The sequence below is a fragment of the Cetorhinus maximus genome, chromosome 21, assembly GCF_964194155.1.
Source record: "Cetorhinus maximus chromosome 21, sCetMax3.hap1.1, whole genome shotgun sequence".
NCBI classification, from domain to species: Eukaryota; Metazoa; Chordata; class Chondrichthyes; order Lamniformes; family Cetorhinidae; genus Cetorhinus; species Cetorhinus maximus.
The window spans coordinates 9142007-9164521 of NC_135899.1; the positions used below are offsets into that span (position 1 = coordinate 9142007).

The window sequence follows — 22515 nt, forward strand, 5'->3', positions numbered from 1 at the left end:
TTAGTGACCTTTAATCCCGCAGATTGTCAGCGGTGCCGAGTTTTTCCCGCCAATATTCAATCCCGGGCGGAAGAAGGGAAAGATTCTCCCAGTGAAAGTGTGGGTGAAAGTGTGGAGATGGGACATGTTGTCCGCATTGTAAAATGACACCTGTCCACCCTCATAGTCCAGGTAAACCCCGATCTTCCGGGGATTCACACTCGGGGTGAGGTGGGTATCAGAGGGGGATGTGGCAGCAAAATAATCACTTCCAGGATCCAGCCTCACAGCCCAGAATCCGGACTCTAGCCTCACAGTCCTGAATCCGGACTCGGTCCTGAGGGAGATTTCCCCATTCCTGTTCACAGACTCTCGGGCCACTCCGAGCCACCACCGAGTCTTCTCCCCCACCTCCACCTCCCAGTAATGTCTCCCTGACGTGAATGCTTCTGATCCCAGGACACAGACCCAGGAATCAAACCTCCCCGGGGTGTCAGGGAGCCGCTGCCGTTTGTCTCCGAGTCTCACACTGGTCCGGTCCTCAGACAGGATGAGCCAGGGATTCGCTGTGTCCGGATCCAGTGTCAGAGAGGCTGGAGCTGGGGGAAAGTTAAAATAACACAGTCAGTGATTTAGAGAGAGGTGCTGGGGAGGAGTAGAGTGTGAGGAAGGATCCCGGTGGGAGAGAGGGGGAGAGTGGAGAGGAAATGGGAGAGAGAGCAGAGGGGGAGTCGGAGGCAGAGAGAGAGGGAACTGGAAAGAGATGGAGGTGGGAGGTGAAGTTGAGGAGAGAAAATGGTAGCAGAGGAGGGAGTGGATGAGGGGGAGGGAGCAGGAGAGTGGGGAGGGAGAGTGGGAGCGGAGTGCCGGAGAGGAAGAGGTGGGAGAGAGTGAGAGCAGGAGGGATTGAGAAAAAGGAAGCAAGAGAGAGAGAGAAACCAGGATGACAGGGAGATTGGGAGAGTGGGTGAGAAAGAGAGGTTCGAGTAAAGAGAGCAGGAGAGTGGTAGGAAGTGTGTGGGGATCCGAGTGAGTGAGATGGAGGGGTAGAGAGTGCTGGGGGGGCAGGGAGAGTGTGATGGTGTGAGAGAGCAAGATGGAGGGGTAGAGAGTGTAAGGGGGCAGGGAGATTGTGATGGTGTGAGAGAGTGAGATGCAGGGGTAGAGAGTGCTGGGGGGGCAGGGAGAGTGTGATGGTGTGAGAGAGCAAGATGGAGGGGTAGAGAGTGTACGGGGGCAGGGAGATTGAGATGGTGTGAGAGACTAAGATGCAGGGGTAGAGAGTGAGATGCAGGGGTAGAGTGTGCAAGGGGGCAGGGAGAGTGTGATGGTGTGAAAGAGTGAGATGCAGGGGTAGAGAGTGCAGGGGGGCAGAGAGAGTGTGATGGTGTGAGAGAGCAAGATGGAGGGGTAGAGTGTGTAGGGGGCAGGGAGAGTGTGATGGTGTGAGAGAGCAAGATGGAGGGGTAGAGAGTGTAGGGGGGCAGGGAGAGTGTGATAGTGTGTGAGAGAGAGGGGAGCTGGAGGGTGAATGCAAAAGTGGTAGTGTGTGAAAAGAGAGAGGGGCAGGATTAGCGACAGCAGTAGTGTGGAAGGAAGAATGGGAAGGTGTGAGAGTGGGAGAGGTGAGAGAATGTGCAAGGCAGGAAGGAAAGCAGAAGGGGGAGAGGAAATAGTGCGGAAGAGGGAAAAGTGTGGAAGAGTGAAGGGAGACCGTTGGAGGAGCGGGTGCGTGGGAGGAGAGGGTGCGTGGAAGAGGTAAAGTGGAATGATGAGGGAAGGAGGAAGGAGAGTGAGGTCTGGGTCAGTGGAAGAGAGAGCGAAAGGGCCGGAATGGGACAATAGGTAGGGAATGGAGGTAGGGAACAGGAGGGACTGATGTTAGATCTAGCAGGAGGGGGTGGAGAGGGTGATGAGTGCATGGCAGAAGAGAGATAAAGTGTGTGGAAGGGGAGTGAGAAAGATTGTGGGTAGGGCAGAGGTAAGAAAGAGAGCAGAAGTTAAAGAGGGAGAGAGAAAGGGAGAATGGGAGGTGAGTGAGAGAGTGTGGTCAAGGGGAGTGAGAAAGTATGTGTGGAGAGAAGGATGGGGGAGGAGTGGGAGAGCATGAGGGACAGGGAGTGGAAAGCAACAGTGGGGTGGGGGGCAAAGAATGTGAGAGGGGGAAGTGAGATTGTGAGAAGGTGAGCAGGAGGGTGAAAGATAATGTTGGGGAGAGATGGGGAGGAAACAGAGGGGCAGGAGAGAAAGAGAGCTGGAGAGAGTGTGGGTGGGGAGTGATACTTCCGAGAAGCAGTGTGAAAATGTCACACAGGCTGTACGCAATCTTATCCTGTAAGATACCAAACAAAATTAAATTAGAACACTAGAATTAGGAACAAGAGTAGGCCATTCAGCCCCTCAAGCCTGCTCCACCATTTGACAAGATAATGGCTGATCTGATTGAATATATTCAATGACCCAGCCTTCACTGCTCGCTGGGGAAGAGAATTCCAAACTTAACGACCCTCTGACAGGAAACAAATTCTCCTCATCTCAGTCTTAAATGGGAGACCCCTAATTTTTAAACTGTCCCCAGGTTACAGACTCCTCTCCAAAAGAAACATCCTCTCAGCATCTTACATGTTTCAGTAAGATCACGTCTCGTTCGTCTAAACTCCAATGTGTATAGGCCCAACCTGCTCAACCTTTTGTCGTAAAATAACCCCTCCGTACCAGGAATCAGTAAAGCGAGCCTTCTCTGAACTGATTCTCATGTATTATCTGATTTCTTAAGTTAGGAGATCAAAATGGTACACAGTACTCCATATACATTCTCAGTAAGACCCTGTAAAGGTGTAGGAACAATTGTATCGTTTAATACTTGATTCCTCCTGCAACAGACATCAACATTTCATTTACCTTCCTAATCACTTGCTGTACCTGCGTATTATTTTTTGTGACTGATGTACCAGAATTCCCAGATCCCTATCTGCTGTAGAGTTCTGCTGCCTCTCTTGGTATATTGCTCGGCCAGAGCCCAAAACTTGTTACAGTCCCAGACAAGACCCTCAAATTTGGTTATCATCTGGTTAGTGCCCATTAACTTTTTTTTGTTAGTTGACCAAATTTGAAATCCCAGTTACTTACTAAGAGAATAAAGACATTAGATAAATAAAGATAATAAATTAAGATAATAAAGCATTCCTCTCCCTCCCAGAAACATGATAGGGTCCCCCTTGTCCTCACTTATCACCCTACCAGCCTCCACATTCAAAGGATCATCCTTCACCATTTCCACCAACTCCAGCATGATGCCACCACCAAACACATCTTCCCTTCACCCCGCCTGGTGGCATTCTGCATGGATCGTTCCTTCCGGGACACCCTGGTCCACTCCTCCATCAGCCCCTACACCTCAATCCCCTCCCATGGCACTTCCCATACAACCGCAGAAGGTGCAACACCTTCCCCTTTACTTCCCCTCTCCTCACTGTCCAAGGGCCCAAATACACATTTCAAGTGAAGCAGCATTTCACTTGCACTTCCCTCAATTTAGTCTACTGCATTCGTTGCTCCCAATGTGGTTTCCTCTACATTGGAGAGACCAAACGCAGACTGGGTGACCGCTTTGCAGAACACCATTGGTCTGTCCGCAAGCATTATCAAGACCTCCCTGTCACTTGCCATTTCAACACTCAAACCCTGCTCTCATGCCCACATGTCCATCCTTGGCCTGCTGCATTGTTCCAGTGAAGCTCAACGCAAACTGGAGGAGCAACACCTCATCTTCTGACGAGGCACTTTACAGCCTTCCAGACTGAATATTGAGTTCAACAATTTTAGATCATGAACTCTCTCCTCCATCCCCATCCCCTTTCCAATCCCCCTCTTTTTTTCCAATAATTTCAATAGATTTTTCTTTTCCCACCTATTTCCAATATTTTTAAATGTATTTCCATCCATTGTTTTATCTCTTCCTTCTAGCCTTTTTCGACTCCTTCACCCCCACCTCACCCCCACCAAGGCTTTCTGTACCTTGCTCGTCCTGCTTTCTACCCTTAATTAGCACATTCCTTAGATAATATCTCCACCTTCAACACCTCTTTGGCCTTTTGTTTGTGACATCTTTTGGTTATATCCACCTATCACTGGCCATCTATCTAGCTCTACTTGTCCCACCCCCACTTAAAGCAGCTTATATTTCACCTCTCTTCTATTTTTACTTAGCTCTGTTGAAGGGTCATTCGGACTCGAAATGTTAACTGTGTTCCTTTACGCAGATGCTGCCAGACCTGCTGAGTTTTTCCAGGTTTTGTTTTTGTTTTGGATTTCAAGCATCCGCAGTTTTTGCTTTTATTTTTACTAAAGCCTATAGATCCATGTTTTGAAGCAAACAGAATAATTTTAATATCCAAGAGTCAACAAGGCAAACAGACAATACTATCTATTTTATGTTCTAACATAAAGAATTAACATGAAGTAAACATGAATTAACAGGAAAACTGTGGTTGAACACACCACAAACTGCATACTTAATGACAGATGCGGCCAAGGCAAATCACATGAACTTTCTCATGATCCACCCGAATATCAATGATCAACATTAAAAACCTCCCAGAAATAGTGGAGGATCAAGGGACAAATATCAAGAAGGAACTGCAACACAATATCATTAGTAAAAGAAAAGTATTAGAGAAATGAATGGGACTTAAAGTAGATAAATCTCCTGGACCTGGTGATCTACATCCCAGAATGTTGAATGAGGTGGCTGGAGAGAAAGTCGGTGCATTGGTGTTCATCTTTCAAAATCCTATAGACCTTCGAATTGTTCTTGCAGATGGGAGGGTGGCAAGTATAACCCCACTATTTCAGAAAGGAGGGACAGAGAAAAGGGGAAACTACAGACCTGTTAGCCTAACATCAGTAGTACGGTCAATGCTAGAATCATTAATAAAGGATGTGATAACAGGACATTTGGAAAATAATGGTGAGCTTGGGCAGAATCAACATGGACTTAATGAAAGAGAAATCATGTTTAACAAACCTGTTGGAGATTTTGGAGAATGTAACTAGCAGAATATGTAGGGGGTAACTGGGGTTTGTGATGTATTTAGATTTTCAAAAAGCTTTTGATAACATCCCACACAAGAGTTTGGCAAACAAAATGAGAGCAAATGCAATTTGGTGGAATGTTCAGGCATGGATTGAGAACTGGTTAACAGACAGAAAACAGAGAGTAGGAATGAATGGGTCATTTTCAGGTGGGCAGGTTGTGACTAGTGGGGTATCACTAGGATAAGTCCTTGGGCCCCAGATATTCATAATCCATTTCAATGATTTGGATGTTGGGATTAAATGTAATATTTCCAAGTTTCCAGATGTCACAAAACTAGATGGAAGTGTCGGTTGTGAGCAGGATGCAGAAATAATTCAAGGAGATTTGGAGAGGCTCAGTGAGTGGGCAAAAATCTGGCAGATGGAATTCAATGCGGAATAATATGGGGGTATCCACTTTCGTGGCAAAAACTGAAATACAGAGTATTTCTTAAATGATGAGGGGCTGGGAAATGTTGAACGTCAAAGGGACTTGAGTGTCCTTGTTGATGAGTCACTGGAAGCTAAAATTCAGATACAGCAAGGAATATAGAATGCAAATGCCATGTTGACCTTTATTGCAAAAGCATTTGAGTGCAGGAGTAAAGATGTCTTACTGCAGTTATATAGTGCCTTAGTGAGAATGAACCTGGAATATTATGTGTAGTTTTGTTCTCCTTACCTAAGGAATGTTATACTTGCCATAGACTGAGTGTAATTTAGGTTCACAAATTAATTCCTGGAATGGAGGGATTGCCCTTTAAGGAAAGATTAAATAGATGGGCCCATTAATCTCTGGAGTTTAGAAGAAGGAGAGGTGATCTCGTTCAAATATACAAAATTCTTACAGGGCTTGACAGGGTAAATGCAGGAAAGATGTTTCCCTGGTTGATGTGGCGGGTGGGTCTAGAACCAGGGGACACAGTTTCAGAATAACGGGCAGGTAATTTAGGACCGAGATGAGGAGGAATTTCTTCACTCAGAGGGTGATGAATCTTTGGAAGTCTCTGTCCCAGACGGCTGTGGAGGCTGTCATTGAGTGTGTGCAAGATTGAAATGGATAGATGTCTACATATTAAAAACATCAATGGACCCGGGGATAGTGCAGGAAAATGGTGTAGAAGTAGAGGATCAGCCATGATCTCATTGAATGGCGGAGTGGGCTCGAAGGGCTGGATGGTCTACTCCTGCCAACAGCAGTTCTAATCCAGCATCATACTTCTTAATTTTATCTGAACCCACCGCTATGTCTAGGTGCAGCCCGTACTTGCTCAGCAGAGGTGGAAGCAGCCTGCTGACTGCTACACCCTGTTTTCCGAGTATCTTTAAATAAAGACGCCTGGACTGCGAACCCATGAGGTAATGATAGGGACAGCGACTTCCTGCCCGCGCTCAACACCAGATTTTCTGTGCTCCACATCAATGAATCAGTAATAAGCGGAAAAGGGCAAGATCACCCATGTTCAGCGGCCCTACCCGACAGCGGGAATCACTTCCACTTCTGTGCCCATCGCCGAACGTCGCCTTTAGAGTGGAAGATTCCACCTGTTAACTCTGATTATCTCTCCTAAGATGCTGCCTGACCATCATTTCCAGCTTTCTCTGTTTTTACTTGAAAAATTGCAGTTCTGCCACATCCAGTCATCAATGAGGGTGGACAATTAAACTACTCACTGGAGAAGCAGGCTTCATTTACATATCCAGGCACAGTGAGGAGTGAGCCCCGCATGTCATACAAAAGACAAGCCTGAAACAACAGCAACCATTTTCAACCTGAAATGTCGAGTGGATGATCCATCTTGGTCTCCTTCCAACGTCATCAATGTCACAGATGCCAGTCTTCAGCTGATTCAACTGACATCACATGATCACAAGTAATGGATTATCTCACTAGAAAGAGCAAAGGCTATGGGCTCAGACAACATCTCAGCTGCACTACTGAAGATTTGTACTCAAAAATTAGCTACACCCATAGCCAAGTTGTTCCAGTAGAGTTACAACACAGGCATCTATCCAACAATATGGGAAATTGCCCAAACATATCCTGTCCACCAAAAGCAGGACAAATCCAAAATGGCCAATCACTGATGCAACAATCGCCAGACAACTGTTGCCAACAATGCCATCAGATGGCATTTACACAGCAATTAAAATGCTTATCAATTCTCAGTTTGCATTCCGGCAGGACCACTTGGCTCAAGATCCCATACAGACTTCGTCCATCATGGACAGAAGAGCTGAAAGCCAGTGATAAGATGTCATTAGCAGTCAGGGAATCACCATTTATAGAAATCATATCAGCACCAAAGCAGATGTTTGCAGTTTTTGGAGACCAATAATCTCAGCCCCGGTGATCACTGCAGGAGTTTGTCAGGTTAGTGACCTCAACCCACCAGTCTTCAGCTGCTTTCTCAATAATCTGCCTTCCATCAATTGACGGGATGGTCACTGATGATTACAAAGTGTTCAGCACCATTTTCAACATCTCTGATACTGAAGCAGTTGGTGGCCGTATGCTATAAGACCTGGACAGCATTCAATCTTGGGCTGATGAGTAGTACGTAACATAAGCGCCGGGAAATGATTATCACAAACAAAAGGGAATCTAAGCATCATCCTTGACATTCAGCTGCATTTCCATCACTCTATCCCCCACCATCAACACCTTGGGGATTACCATGGAACAGACACTGAACTGTGTGAGCATATAGACACTATGGTTATAAAGGCAAGTCAGAAGCCAGGGATTGTAAGAAAGATACTGCAATAACTATGGGCCATATTAACCTTCATACAGATTGGATAAATCAAATTGGAAAAGGTAGCCTGAGGATGAGCTCATAGGTTGCACTCAGGACAGTTTCTTAGAAAAAAATATGTTCCTGAACCAACCAGGAAACAGTCTATTTTAAACCTGGAAATATCTAATGAGACAGGATTAAAGAATTACCTCATCGTAAAAGATCCTCTCGGTAAGAGAGATCATATATGATAAAATTTCACATTCAGTTTGAGGGTGAGCAATTTAGGTCTGAAACTAGTGCCTTAAACTTAAATGAAGACAGTTGCATGGGCATGAAGACAGCGTTGGCTAAAGTGGATTGGGGAAATAGATTAAAGATAAGATGGTAGAGGAACAGTGGCAGACGTTTATATTCCATCCAGAAAGGAAGACTCAGTGAACAGAGTGCTCTATCTGTGGCTAACTAAGGAAGTTAAGGGTGATGTAAAATTGAAAGAAAAGATGTATAATGCTGCTAAGATCAGTGGTAGTCCAGAAAATTTGGAAAAGTTTAGAAACCTGCAAAGGATGTATAAAAAAAAAGGGAGAAATTGGAGTATGAGAGAAAACTTACAAAAAAGCTAAAACAGACAGTTAAAGCTTCTGCAACTATATCAAAATGAAGAGTAATGATGGTCAGTGCTGGCCTCTCAGAGGGTGAGACTGGGGAATTAATACTGGGAACCCGGGGCATGGCAGAGACTTTGAACAAGTATTCTTCACAGTAGAAGAGACAAAAACGCATCCTAAGAAAAATAAGGGCAAAAGGGACCAAGGAATTTGAAACGATCATGATTAGTCGAGAAAAAGCAGTAGGAAAACTACTAAAGGGATTAACAGCTGACAATAACCTTGGACCTGATGACTTGCATCATTGGGTCTGAATGGAAGTGGCTGAATGGAATGGTTGTTGTGATCTTCCAAAATTCCCTAGATTCTGGAAAGTTCACAACGGACTGGAAAGCCATGAATGTAACATCACTGTTCAAGAAAGGAGGGGGACAGAAATCAGTGAACTACAGGCCAGCTAATCTAACATCTGTCATTGGGAAAACCCTGGGAACCTTAATCTTAAAAAGGTATAGCAGGACATTTAGAAATCGTTACATTATATGGCAGAGTCAACATTGTTTTTTGAAAGGGAAATCATGTTTGACAAATTTATTAGAGTTCTTTGATGATGTAACAAGCATGGTGGATAATGGGAAAGTAGTAGGTGTAGTGTATTTTGATTTCCAAAAGGCATTCGATAAAGTGCTGCATGAAAGTTTACTGCAGAAGATAAGAGCGCAAGGTGTTAGAGGTGATACAGTGGCATTATTAGACGATTGGCTAATTGGAAGGACACAGAGAGCCAGGGGAAATATGTCATTTTCAGGTTGGTAAATTGTAACTAGTGGAGTTCTGCAATAATCAGTGCTTGGCCCTCAACTATTTATGATCTATATTCGTGACATATTAGAAGGACAGACTATATTGCAGACAAATTTTCTGATGATAATATGCAGGAATGCAAATCATGAAGGGGGATTTAAGGTGTCTGCAAAGGGATATGGAGAGGTTAAGTAAGTGGGAAAAACTGGCAGCTGGAGCATAATGTGGAGGATGACTTTTTCAGGAAGAATTGAAAAGTATAATATTATTTAAATGGGGAGAAATTGCTGAATACTGGAGGACAAGGGGATCTTGTACATTAATCATAAACGTTTGGCACAAGAATACAAGGAGTATGAGCATGAGTAGGCCATTTGCCCATTGACCTGCTCCACCATTCGATAAGATCATGGTTGCTCTAATTGTCGCTTCAACTCCACTTTTCTGACTACCTCCCTAACCAGGTACGGCAAGTTATTAATAAGAAAATGGAATGTTGTCCTCTATTGAAAGGGAGATGGAGCATAATAATGGAGAACTCTTGAGAGAGCTGCATAGGGCATTGGCGAGAGTAATGGTACAGTACAGTTTCCTTACTTAAAGGAGATATATATTTATCTTTGAAATAGTTCAAAGAAGGTTCACTAGGCTGATTCCTGGGATGAAGGAGTTGTCTTTTGAGGAAAGGTTCAGCAGATTAGGCCTGATGTTTAGAAAAATCAGAGGTGATCTTATTGAAGCATATATGATTCTGTGGGAGCTTGACAGGGGACATACTAAGAGGGTCTTTCCACTAGCGGGGGAATCTAGAAGCAGGGGAAATAGTTTATAAATAAGGGGTCTGTCTCCCTTTTAAGACAGAGATGAGAGGGAATTTCTTCTCTTGGAGGGATGTTAGCCTTTGCAATTCTCTTCCACAGAGAGCAATGGAGACGAAGTTATTTAGTCAGGGCTAAATTAGACAGATTTTTGATCGATAGTGGAGTGAAGGGCTACAGGGGACAGGAAAAAATGGCAGTTAGGGCCACAGTCACATGAGCCATGATCATATCAAATGGCAGAACAGGTTGAGCCAAATGGCTTATTCCTACGCCTATTTCTTATGACCTTACGATGATCACACTACCACAACCCCACACTGGAGGAACATCGGATTTCTTGTTTCTCCCACACCCCCGCCCACCTCTGTCTAACAAGGACCACCGAGCACCTTTCCACACAACAGACCTATGAGAAACTGGACAATGACATTATACTGCAGCTCAACCCTTAGAATGGATTGGGCTTCTTATCAAGTTCGTAGACAGAGAAGTGGGTTCACTGTTTCACTACCTGCTCGATCAATGGGGTCACTCAAAAAATCAACCTCGTTCAACCCAAACAGCTGTGTCCCCTCCCTTTACTAAATTTGACGTTATCCTTACATTGATGCAGACTCTGTGATGGTGTGAAAACTATGAATGTTCATCCCCTCTGTACTGTTTCAATCTCGAACACTTGGATAAAACCCCTGGTGTCCTCCCTTTTCCAGTGCAGACTCACTTTCTCGTGACTAAGGAGTTTAATTCCACTTCACGCATTTGCTCTCTTTTCACACATTCTCTTCAAAGTCTGCATGACTTCCTGATTATACATTGATGAAAAATGTTCCCAGAATTCCAGTCCAATCTCCTCTACAAATTCTATTTCACATCCAGAGATCCGTGCTCTATTCCTCTGGTTACACAGATCCCTTCACTGCTTTGACACACAGTGCTGATGGCTTCAGACACTTACCCAGAGGAAACCACAGAAAAAAAAAAAATAAGAATGGAGAGTCTCTAGGGATTAACAACCGGTGATGTGAGTGTTTAATCTGGGGCCTATTGATCATGAAAATTAATATAGGAGTTTTACCGGGATTGATGGAGTTTATCATTTCCCTCCACGCTGTGTACTGTAGAGGGCCTTTGAACTTTCCGATAGTCAGGGCAGCATCAGACACTGAGAGCTCATGACCGTCATCACTAATCCTATTAATATGAAACAGTTTCTGTTATAAATTCATTGTATTAGAACACTTTAGGCATGATTTTAGACATGAAATGCAAGGGCAGAGCATGGAAATACCCATGTCCTGAAAAAGGCCCATAGCCCATAACAGATCAGTTACCGGGATATGACAAATCACAGGAGAAGATAAACATTTAGCCTGTCCACCTGCTGTATTACAAACAAAGCTTGTAGAATAAAGGCAATGGCTGAAAACGTCTACACAACTCTCCGAGACACCTGCGCTCCTCTACTTCTGGCCTCTTGAATATCCCTGATTTTAATCACTCCACAATTGGCAGGTGGACCTTCAGCTGCCAAGGCCCTGAACTCTGAAATTCTGAAAGCTTTCTGCCTTTCTATCCCTCTTTCTTCCTTTAATACGCTTTAAAACATACCTCCGTTATCGGTATTAATATCTCCTTGTGGTTCGGTGTCAGTTTTGCTGTATATCTTAAAACAAGTTTCAGCTGTTGTGTTGATTTTTCTAATTCATTCATGGGATGTGGCCTTCACTGCTATGCCAGCATTTATTGCCAACGCCATATTGCACCTTCAGAAGGCGGTGGTGAGCTGCATTCTTGAACCGCTGCAGTCCACATGTTGTAGGTACAGCCATGGTGCTGTTAGGGAGGGAGTTCCAGGACTTTGACCCAGTGACAGTGAAGGAACGGTGATATATTTCCAAGTCCGGATAGTGTGAGGCTTGGAGGGGAACTTTCAGGTAGTGGTGTTCCCATGCTTCTGCTGCCCTTGTCCATCAGCAGTCGTGGGTTTGGAAGGTGCTGTCTCAGGAGCCTTGGTGAGGCCCTGCTGTACATCCTGTAGATGGTACACACTGCTGCCACTGTTCGTCAGTGTTGGTGAGAATTAATGTTTGTGGATGAGATGCCAAACAAGTGGGCTTCTTTGTACTGGATGGTGTCAAACTTTTCGAATGTTATTGGAGCAGCACTCATTCAGGCAAGTGGAAAGTATTCCATCACACTCCTGACTTTTGTCTTCTGGATGGTGGACAGGCTTTGGGGAGTCAGGAGGCGAGTTAGTCACCGCTGGATTCCTAGTCTCTGAACTGCCCTTGTAGCCACAGTATTTACACAGCTAATCCAGTTCAGTTTCTGGTCAATTCTAACCCCCAAGATGGTGATATTGGGGGATTCACAGAATCACAGAATCACACAGTGCAGAAGAGGCCCTTCGGCCCATCGAGTCTGCACCGACAGGTGAGAAACACCTGACCTACCTACCAATTCCGTTTACCAGCACATGGCCCATAGCATTGAATGTTATGACGTGCCAAGTGCTCATCCAGGTTCTTTTTAAAGGATGTGAGGCAACCCGCATCCACCACCCTCCCAGGCAGTGCATTCCAGACCGTCACCACCCTCTGGATAAAAAACCTTTTTCTCATATCCCCCCTAAACCTCCTGCCCTTCAACTTGATCTTATGACCCCTTGAGACTGTTCCTTCAACTAAGGGGAACAGCTGCTCCCTATCTACCTTTTCCATGCCCCTAATAATCTTGTACACCTCGATCAGGTCGCCCCTCAGTCTTCCCTGCTCCAACGAAAACAACTCAAGTCTATCCAACCTCTCTTCATAACTTAAATGTTTCATCCCAGGCAACATCCTGGTGAATCTTCTCTGCATCTCCTCCAGTGCAATAACATCCTTCCTATAATGTGGTGAACAGAACTGCACACAGTACTCCAGCTGTGGACTCACCAAGGTTCTATACAATTCCAACATGACTTCCCTACTTTTGTAATCTATGCTTCGATTGAGAAAGGCAAGTGTCCCATATGCCTTTTTCATTACCCCACTAACATGCTCCTCCCCCTTCAGAGATCTATGGACACAAACGCCAAGGTCCATTTGTTGCTCAGAACTAGTGTCATGCCGTTCATTGAATGCTTCCTTGTCAAATTACTCCTTCCAAAGTGTATCACATCACATCTTTCAGGGTTAAATTCCATCTGCCCATTTGACCATCCCGTCTATATCTTCATGTAGCCGAAGACACTCAACCTCACTGTTAAGCACCTGGGTAATCTTTGTGTCATTCGTAAACATACTAATCGTACCCCACACATAGTCATCTATGTTGTTTATATAAATGACAAATAATAGGGGATCCAGCACAGATCCCTGTGGCACACCACTGGACACTAGCTTCCAGTCACTAAAGCATCCTTCTGTCATCGCCCTCTGTCTCCTACAACTAAGCCAATTTTGAATCCAACTTATCAAATTACCGTGTATCCCATGTGCATTTGCCTTCTTTATAAGTCTCCCATGTGTGACCTTGTGAAAGGCTTTGCTGAAATCCATATAAACTACATCAACTGCACGACCCTCCTCTACACACCTGGTCACCTTCTCAAAAAATTCAATCAAATTTGTAAGGTATGACTTCCCTCTGTCAAAGCCATGCTGACTATCGCTGATCAAACCTTGCTGCTCCAAGTGGAGATGGATACTCTCCTTCAGAAATTTCTCCAATAGTTTCCCTACCACTGACGTGAGACTCACTGGCCTGTGGTTCCCTGGCTTTTCTCTACAACACTTCTTAAAGAGCGGAACCACATTAGCTGTTCCCCAGTCCTCAGGAACCTCCCCTGTGGCCAGAGAGGAATTAAAAATTTGGGTCAGAGCCCTTGCGATCTCTTCCCTTGCCTCCCTCAGCCGTCTGGGACACAAATCATCTGGACCTGGAGATTTGTCCACTTTTAAGCTTGCAAACACCTCCAATATCTTGTCACTCCCTATATCAATTTGCTTAAGAACCTCGCAGTCTCTCTCACCGAGCTCAATACCTTCATCTTCATTCTCTTGGGTGAAGACGGACGTGAAGTATTCATTCAACATTCTAGCGATGTCCTCTGGCTCCACCCATAGATTGCCCCCTTGGTCCCTTATTGGCCCTACTCTTTCCCTGGTTATCCTCTTCCCATTGATACACTTATAGAATATCTTGGGATTTTCCCTACTATTACCAGCCAGAGCTTTCTTATATCCCCTCTTTGCTCTCCTAATTGCTTTATAAAGCTCCACCCTGCACTGTCTGTACTCCATTAATGCCTCCACTGATTTGCTTCCCTTGTACCTCCTAAAAGCCTTTCTTTTCCTTCTCATCGTATCCTGAATATCTCAGGTCATCCATGGTTCTGTGGGCTCGTTACTCCTTCCTATCACCCTAGAGGGAACATGTTGAGCCTGTAGAGTCCCTATTTCCTTTTACAACGCCCCCCACTGCTCCTCTGTAGATTTCCCCACAAGTAGCTGTTCCCCGTTTACCTTGGCCAGATCCTGCCTTATTTTACGAAAATCCACTCTCCCCCAATCCAAACCATTTTTTTGCAACTTGTCTATTTCTTTGTCCATTATAAACTTAAACTGTACCATGTTGTGGTCGCTATCACTAAAATGCTCCCCCACCACCACCTCAGCCACCGGTCTGGCTTCATTCCCCAGATTTAGGTCCAGCACTGCGCCATCCCTTGGTGGACCCTCTACATATTGACCTAAAAAGTTCTCCTGTACATATTTCAAGAAATCCACTCCATTCAAGTCCTTAACACTATGTCTATCCTAATTAATGTTGGGAAAGTCGAAATCACCTAATATAATTACCCTATTGTTATTGTTTTTATACACCTCCGCAAATTGTGCACATATTTGCTCCTCAATTTCCCGCTGACTATCTGGGAAACCTAACAATGTATCTGCCCCTTTTTTATTCCAAAGCTCTACCCGCAAAGCTTCATTCGATGCCCCCTCCAAGATACCATCTCTCCTTACTGCAGTAACTGGCTCCTTAACTAATAATGCAATGGCTCCTCCTCTTTTACCCCCTCCCCTGTCTCGCCTGAATATTCTATACCCCGGAAGGTTGACTGCCAATCCTTTCCCTCACTCAACCACGTCTCAGCAATGGCTACTATATCACCATTCCACGTGTCAATGCTCACCCTTAACTCATCCTTTTTACCTGTAATACTCCTGGCATTAAAGTAGATGCCATCCAACCTTGCCTTACTCCCTTGAAACATAATGCAGCTGTCCTCCCTCAGACTTGATTGTTTTACTGGATTATGATGTGTCCCTATCCGGCTAACATTCTGTGTCCCCTCCCTCTGCCGAATTGGTTTAAACTCCTCCCAACAGCACTAGCAAACCCACCCGCAAGGATGTTAGTCCCGCTTTGGTTCAGATGTAGACCGTCCCGCTTGTACATGTCCCACCTTCCCCAGAAACAGTCCCAGTCATCCAGGAATCTAAAACTTTCCCTCCTGCACCAAATCTTAAGCCACATATTCATCTGTGCTATTCTCCTATTTTTGAGCTCGCTAGCACGTGGCACTGCGAGTAATCCAGAGATTACAACCTGAAAGGTCTTGTTTTTTAGTCCACTGCCTAACTCCCTGAATTCTTGATGCAAGACCACATCCCTCTTTCTACCTATGTCGTTGGTACCAAACTGTGCCATGACCTCTGCCTCATCACCCTCCACCTTCAGGATGCCCTGCAGCTGATCAGTGACATGCCGGACCCTGGCAGCAGGGAGGCAGCATACCATCCTGGAGTCACGTTGACGGCCACAGTAGCACCTATCTGTTTACCTGACTATAGAATCCCCTATTACTACTGCTCTTCCTCCCCTCCTTTACAGACAGGCTGCTTGTGGTGCCAGACGCTTGGCTCTGTCCGCACTCCCTGGAGGAACCAGCGCCCTCATCAGCCTCCAAAATGGAATAGCAATTTGCGAGCGGGACCCCAGGGGATTCCTGAACTACCTGCCTGTTTCTCTTCGACTGCCTGGTGGTTACCCATTCCCTTCCTTCCTCAAGTCCCTTCAGCTGAGGTGTGACCTCCTCTCTAAACGTGCTATCGACAATGCTCTCAGACTCGCGGACGCTCCACAGCGTCCCCAGCCGCCGTTCCAGCTCTGAAACCCGAGATTCCAGGAGCTGCAGCTGGACATACTTCATGCACACATGCTGGTCCCGGACACTGGAAATGTCCCCTGCTTCCCACATGGAGCACGAGGAGCACACCATGGCTTGAGCTCTCCTGCCATGTCTTATCCCTTTAAATTAAACCTTTCAATCAATTACTCTGGGGCCCTTCTTTCCTGATCTTCGTTACTGTAGTATATACAAAGTATAAACCACAAAAAAACCTTAAACTAGAAGCGATTAAAGTAGTAAATACTTACCTGACCTGACCCACTACTTACCAATCATTCCTTTCCCTTGTAGACTCTACTGCTGCAGCAGGACAAGACCACTCTTTGAAGATTTAAGAAGTTGAATATCCAAATAAACATGCAAAGAGCACCTTTTTCCCTATGCACCGAATTCCCACTGTGCACCAAATTGCCAATACCCATACTCACTCTGGCTGTATCTCACTCACGATGAGCTCTCTCTCCTGTTTGTGTGCAAGCACACGATTCAGCAATGGTAATGGAAATAATTGAACATCAAGGGGCGATGGTTAGGTTTTCTCATGTTGGAGATGGCCATTGCCTGGCACTTCTATGGCCCGAATGTTATTTGCCATTTGTCAGCCCAAACCTGCATATTGTTTAGTCTTGCTGCATTTGGACATGGACTGTTTCAGTATCTGAAGAGTCGTGAATGGTGTTGAACATTGTGCAATCATCAGCAAACATCCCCACTTCTGACTTTATGATGGAAGGAGTGTCATTGATGAAGCAGATGAAGATGGATGGGCTGAGGAACTCGTGCAGTGATGCCTTGGAGCTGAGATGATTGACCTCCAACAACTACAACCATCTTTCTTTGTGCTAGATATGGCTCCAACCACCGGAGAGTTTCCCCCCTTATTTCCATTGATTCCAGTTTCGCTTGGGCTCCTTGGTGCCATACTCGGTCAAGTTAGGCCACGATGTCAAAGGCAGTCACTCTCACCTCACCTAAGGAGTTCAGCTCTTTTGTCCATGATTGAATCAAGGCTGTAATGAGGTCAGGATTTGAGTGACTGTGGTGGAACCCAAACTTAGCGTCAGTGAGCAGGTTATTGCTAAGCAAGTGCCTCTTGATATCATTGCTGATGACCCCTTCCAACACTTTACTGATGATGGAGAGTAGACTGATGGGGTGGTAATTGGCCAGGCCAGATTTGTCCTGCTCTTTGTGGAAAGGAAATACCTGGGCAATTTTCCACATAGCCAGGTAGATGCCAGTGTTGTAGCTTTACTGGAACAGCTTGGCTCGGGGCGCAGGACATTCTGGAGCACAAGTCTTCAGTACTATTGCCAGAATATTGTTAGGGCCCATAGCTTTGCAGGAAACAGTGCCTTCAGCCGTTTCTTGATGTCACATGGAATGAATCGAATTGGCTGAAGACTGGTAGGCAGGGAATTTCTGGAGATGGCTGAGATGGATCATCCACTGGGCACATCTGGCTAAAGATTGTAGCAAAAGGTTCATCCTTAATCTTTTGCAATGATGTGATGGGTTCCCACATCATTGAGGGTGGGGATATTTGTGGAGACTCCTCCCCAAATTAGTTATTTAATTGTCCACCGCCATGCATGGCTGGAAGGGCCATAGCTGCACAATTTACATCTGATCCATTGGTTGTTGGATCGCTTAGCTGTGTCTATCGCATGTGGCTTACGCTGTCTGACATGTAAGTCGTCCTGAGTCCTGGCTTCACCATGTTGACACCTCCTTTTTAGGTATAAATGCTGCTGCTCTTGGCATGCCCTCCTGAAAAGGCGGAGTTTTCCACACCCGCCCGCCGCCACGATCTTCCAGTCCCACCGCCAGTCAATGGACTTGTGGCTGGGCTGCTGCCTTGCCCACGGTGGGTCGCAGCAGCGACAGGGCCGGAAAATCTGGGCCTTCATTGAACCAGGGTCAATGCCATGGCTTGGTGGTAAGGGTAGAGTTGGGGATATGCCGAGCCACGAAGTTACAGAGTGTGGTTGAGTACAATTTTGCTGCTGCTGATGGTCCACAGCGCTCCATGGATGCCCAGTCTTGTGTGTGGGTATCCTCAATCTGAAGGCAGGAGTTCACCTCCACAAAGACTGTGTGGTGGTCACTCCTACTGATACAGCCATGGACAGATGCATGCTCAGCAGGCAGATTAGCGAGGAAGAGGTCAAGTATGTTTTTCCCTCTTGTTGGTTCCCTCACTACCTGCCACAGACCCAGTCTAGCAGCTATGTCCTTTGGGGCATATCCAGCTCGGCCAGTAGTGGCAAATTGTTTTTTATCAATGAATGAGATGTGGGCAGCGCTGGTGAGGCCAGCATTATTGCCCCCCTAATTGCCCTTCATAAGGTGGTGGTGAGCTGCCTCTTTGAACTTCTGCAGTCCATGTGGTGTAGGTACGCTCACAGTGCTCTAGGGAGGTAGTTCCACGACCGAGCCAATCTTGGTGATGGACACTGAATCCTATCCAGTGTACATTCTACTCCTTTGCCACTCAGTGCTTCCTCCAAGTGAAGTTCAATGTGGAGGAGTGCTTATTCATCAGCTGAGGCAAGGGTGAGGGGCTGAGGTGTGGCGGATGGGTGGGTACAAGATAATCAGCAGGTTTCCTCGTCCATGTTTGACCTGACGCCATGAGGCTTCATGGGCTCTGGAGTCAATGTTATGGACTCCCAGAGCAACTCCCTCCAAGGTTTATCCCACAGTGCCGCCACATCTGCTGGGTCTGTTTTGCTGGTGTGTTAAGGATACAGATCAAGATTCTATATTGGAATAAAAACAAAACCCATTCCCCCATTAACATATGACTCTCCCGGGTTGATCAGGAGCCTTGCAGGGACATGGATGGTCGACACCATGGAAACATGGGTGGTGTGGCTCTCTCAGGTTCAGTCGGAAGGTCACAGCCGCACTAACAGTAGTCTGCAGCCTGCAAGTGAGCACTTCAGGATTGAATGGCATCTTGTAATTTAATACAATAATGTAGACCAGTTATATGAAATCTCATCTAACGGCTGGAATAAAGTTTGTCATTTTAATAAAAGACTACTGCTTAAACCATAAGCAGAGTTATTGTCGCCCGATGAATGACCCTTTAATGTTGCGATGGTAACTAGAAAAGAAATCATAACAAAACCTTTCTGAGTTATTTTACCAAACTGTGCAGAATTTCAGTAGAGAGCATGTCCTACCTTCTCTTCCGACAAGCTTCCTCCTGAAAGAAATGAATCATGAACAGTGAGGAGCAAAGTCACAGATTTAGAATCATAGAAAGTTTACGGCACAGAAAGAGGCCACTTGGCCCATCGTGTCTGCGCCAGATGGAAAAAAACACCCAGCCTAATCGCACTTTGCACCATTTGGTCCACGGCCCTGCAGGTTACAGCACTTGATGTCAATATTCAGGCAGTTTTTAAATGAGTTCAGGGTTTCTGCCTCTACTACCCTTTAAGGCAGTGAGTTCCAGATCCCACAACCCTCTGGGTGTAAAAGTTTTTCCTCATCTCCCCTCTCATCGTTCTATCCAAAACTTTAAACCTGTGCCCCCTCATCACTGACCTCTCTGGCATGTAAATAGGCCCTTCCCCACCCACAATATCAGGCCCCTCACAATTCTGTATGTCTCAAATCTCCCCTCAGCCTCCTCTGTTGCAGGGAAAACAGCCCCAGTCTATCCAATCTTTCCTCATAGCTGCATTTTTCTAGTCCTGGTCACATCCTCGTAAATCTCCTCTGTGTCCTAATGCAATTACATCCTTTCTGTAATGAGTTGACCTGCACACAGTTCAGGAGGACATCAACAGGGCGGCTGGTGAAATGAGCAGACTCAAAGCAGATGAGATTTAACTCGGAAGTGTAAAGTGATACATTTTGGAAGGAAGATTGTGGAGAGTCAAATAAACTGGAACTCAACTTCAGTCCCTCTCACAGACAGTGACTCTCACACACCGTACCAGACAGACCCACACACACACAACATGAGCTGTAACTGGATCGAAATAGGCGTCCAGGAGAAAATTAAACTTGGCAACACGGAAATAATCACAAAGCAAGTGAGAAGATCAAGAAAACTCATTCTCGGGAGGTTACAAGTATTCCCGGGAATCTGCAGACAATGTGGAAGCCGATTATTTCGGGGAGACCGCAGAATTGCCACGAAACAGACAGAAATTTGTTTAACTCCGTTTTTATTTTTTCCGTACATTCTATATTTATTTCAGTTATCAGTTATTTTGTGACTGTGTGAAGCCTCATTGAACTGACCCGCAATATGTTCCCTCACCTTCAAAAATATCAACTCGTCTTTTTGCACCATCTGTTTCTGAAAGTTTGAGAGCTTCTCCTCAATAGAATTTAAATTCTCCTGAATCTCTCGAAGGTTTTTCTCCATTGGTTCTAGAATCCTCTCCTCTTCTTCCCTGAGATCTCTGAGTAAACGCTGCTCTTTCTCAGTGAGAATCTGGTGCATTTTAGTGAACTCGGATGTGATGTGGGTCTGCAGACTGCTCGACTGTTCCTAACAAATGGAAGATGAAACATAATTAATGTCCCGCGATAAAGGGAACAAAACTAACCGAGATCCCAGAAAATCAGCACAGGGAGACCTTACCCTAACTTCGGAAATCTTCTGTTTCTGTTTCTGTTCCGTTTCTAGAACCGCCGATTTCTTCTCTGTGAGAGAATCTAAGGAAGATTTCAGCTGATCCTGGGATTGGGAGAGAAAATCACAGAATGGAAGTGTTAGACCATGAAAATGTGATAAAACTATCAGCTTAGAAAATATTTTCCCTTTTACCTTGTAGATTTCAACAGCTTCTTTAATCGGCATAAAGTCGTGAGATTTGTGTTCCCGCGAATCTCGACAAATCAAACAGATCAATTTCTTGTCAGTTTCACAAAACAGCTTCAGTTCTTCCTGATGTTCCTCACAGTGAAGTTTACTTTCCTTCTCTTTCGGATCGAGCTGTAATTTTCGAGCTTTCTCGGCCAGATTCGCTAAAGCCCGATTTACCCTGAGGTTTATTTCCGGAAACTGCTCTCTACATTCCGGGCAGGAGTTTACCTCCTTTTCCCAACACTGGGTGATACATGAGCGGCAGAAGTTGTGTCCACAATCCAGTATTACCGGATCGGTGAAGAAATCAAGACAAATTGGACAATTTAAATCCTCTGTGAAATTTTCTCCCTGCTGTTTAGAAGCCATGTTCACACTCAACAACTGCTGATTCAATCCGGTTTCAGTTTCGACTTTACTGCGCTTTCGAACACCTTCAGATCACGGATTTGTCGACGAAATTCATCTCAATGCTCGGGTAGTTATTGTTATTACTAAACTAAGTGCCGTAGTCTTTTACATGGGAAAACAAGGCAGAGAGTGGGGGGAGCGATGCACAGGTTTAGAAAATGGAGAATGATTGAACCCAGCCAGAGAGGGTGAAAGTCCATGGAGAGTTGGCAGTGGGTGGAGAGAAAGATTGGAGAGAGGGAGGAGGCGGAGATGGGCGAGGTTCGAGATTCTATCGCACTTTGCTCCAGAGGAACTTGCTGACGGTTATAAACTATTCAGAGAAACATGGTGTAAATCCAGATCCATAAACTAAATTAGGTTAATCATTGTAGCCGCTCACCCTAAAATATCAATTACCATAAATGTTAAGCAATTATTTTGATAACGGGCGCTGGGAAGAGCTTTAGAGGGATTTGGGCCGTCAGATTCCATTTGAATTAACCGCTAGAAAGAAAAATTCATTTCGTGCATTTATTTAGCGCCTTTCACGAAATCGAGTCGTCCGAAAATACTTGTAAGACCCAGGAAATGCTTTTGCAATATAGTCACTGTTGCAATGTAGCGAGACATATCGGGCAATTAGATCACAGCAAGGAACGCCCCCCCGGCAACCCTGTAGGTAGGTCGTGGTAGGGTTGATGACAGAAGGTTTTCTGGTAATGGGCACTGTAAAGATACAAGGGATGTGTTGAAATGGGGTGTGAATGGAGGGATAACAGCCGCCTAAAAGGGCACAAAATGCAGGCAGAGGTTATGATGTAAATTTGTTCAACTCAGTGTTGCTGTAGGGAGCTGAGATTAAATATGGGGTGTTGTTTCTCGAGCTTGTTTTGAGTTCATTGGAAACTGTAACAGGCCAGGGACAGAAAGACCAGAGTGGAAGCAAGACGGGGAATTAAAATGACAAGCAACAGGAAGCTCAGGGTCATGCCTGCAGAGCGAATGAAGCTTTTCCACAAGATGGTCACCCAGTCTGAGTGTGGTCAATGTAGAGGCAACCGCATCATGAGCACCA

General features: G+C 45.4%; 1 protein-coding gene across 1 annotated transcript; it reads right to left on the minus strand.

Moving 5' to 3' along the window:
* On the minus strand, positions 1–21629 carry LOC144695625 (nuclear factor 7, brain-like). Its single transcript, XM_078566522.1, has 6 exons — positions 21009–21629; positions 20823–20918; positions 20496–20729; positions 19405–19427; positions 11108–11223; positions 1–578 (listed from the first exon to the last, which is right to left on the minus strand). The coding sequence occupies exons 1-6, from the start codon at positions 21414–21416 to the stop codon at positions 1–3; spliced, it is 1455 nt and encodes a 484-aa protein (XP_078422648.1). The 5' UTR covers positions 21417–21629.
* Between the last annotated feature and the right edge of the window lie 886 nt (positions 21630–22515).

Excerpts from the sequence above, each read along its gene's own strand:
- LOC144695625 (XM_078566522.1), bottom strand. The coding sequence starts at position 21,416 with ATGGCTTCTAAACAGCAGGGAGAAAATTTCACAGAGGATTTAAATTGT. Across the intron at positions 20,919-21,008 it reads AAGCTGTTGAAATCTACAAG|GATCAGCTGAAATCTTCCTT; the intron begins GTAAAAGGGAAA and ends TCCCAATCCCAG. Across the intron at positions 11,224-19,404 it reads GAAGCTTGTCGGAAGAGAAG|GATTAGTGATGACGGTCATG; the intron begins GTAGGACATGCT and ends TCATATTAATAG.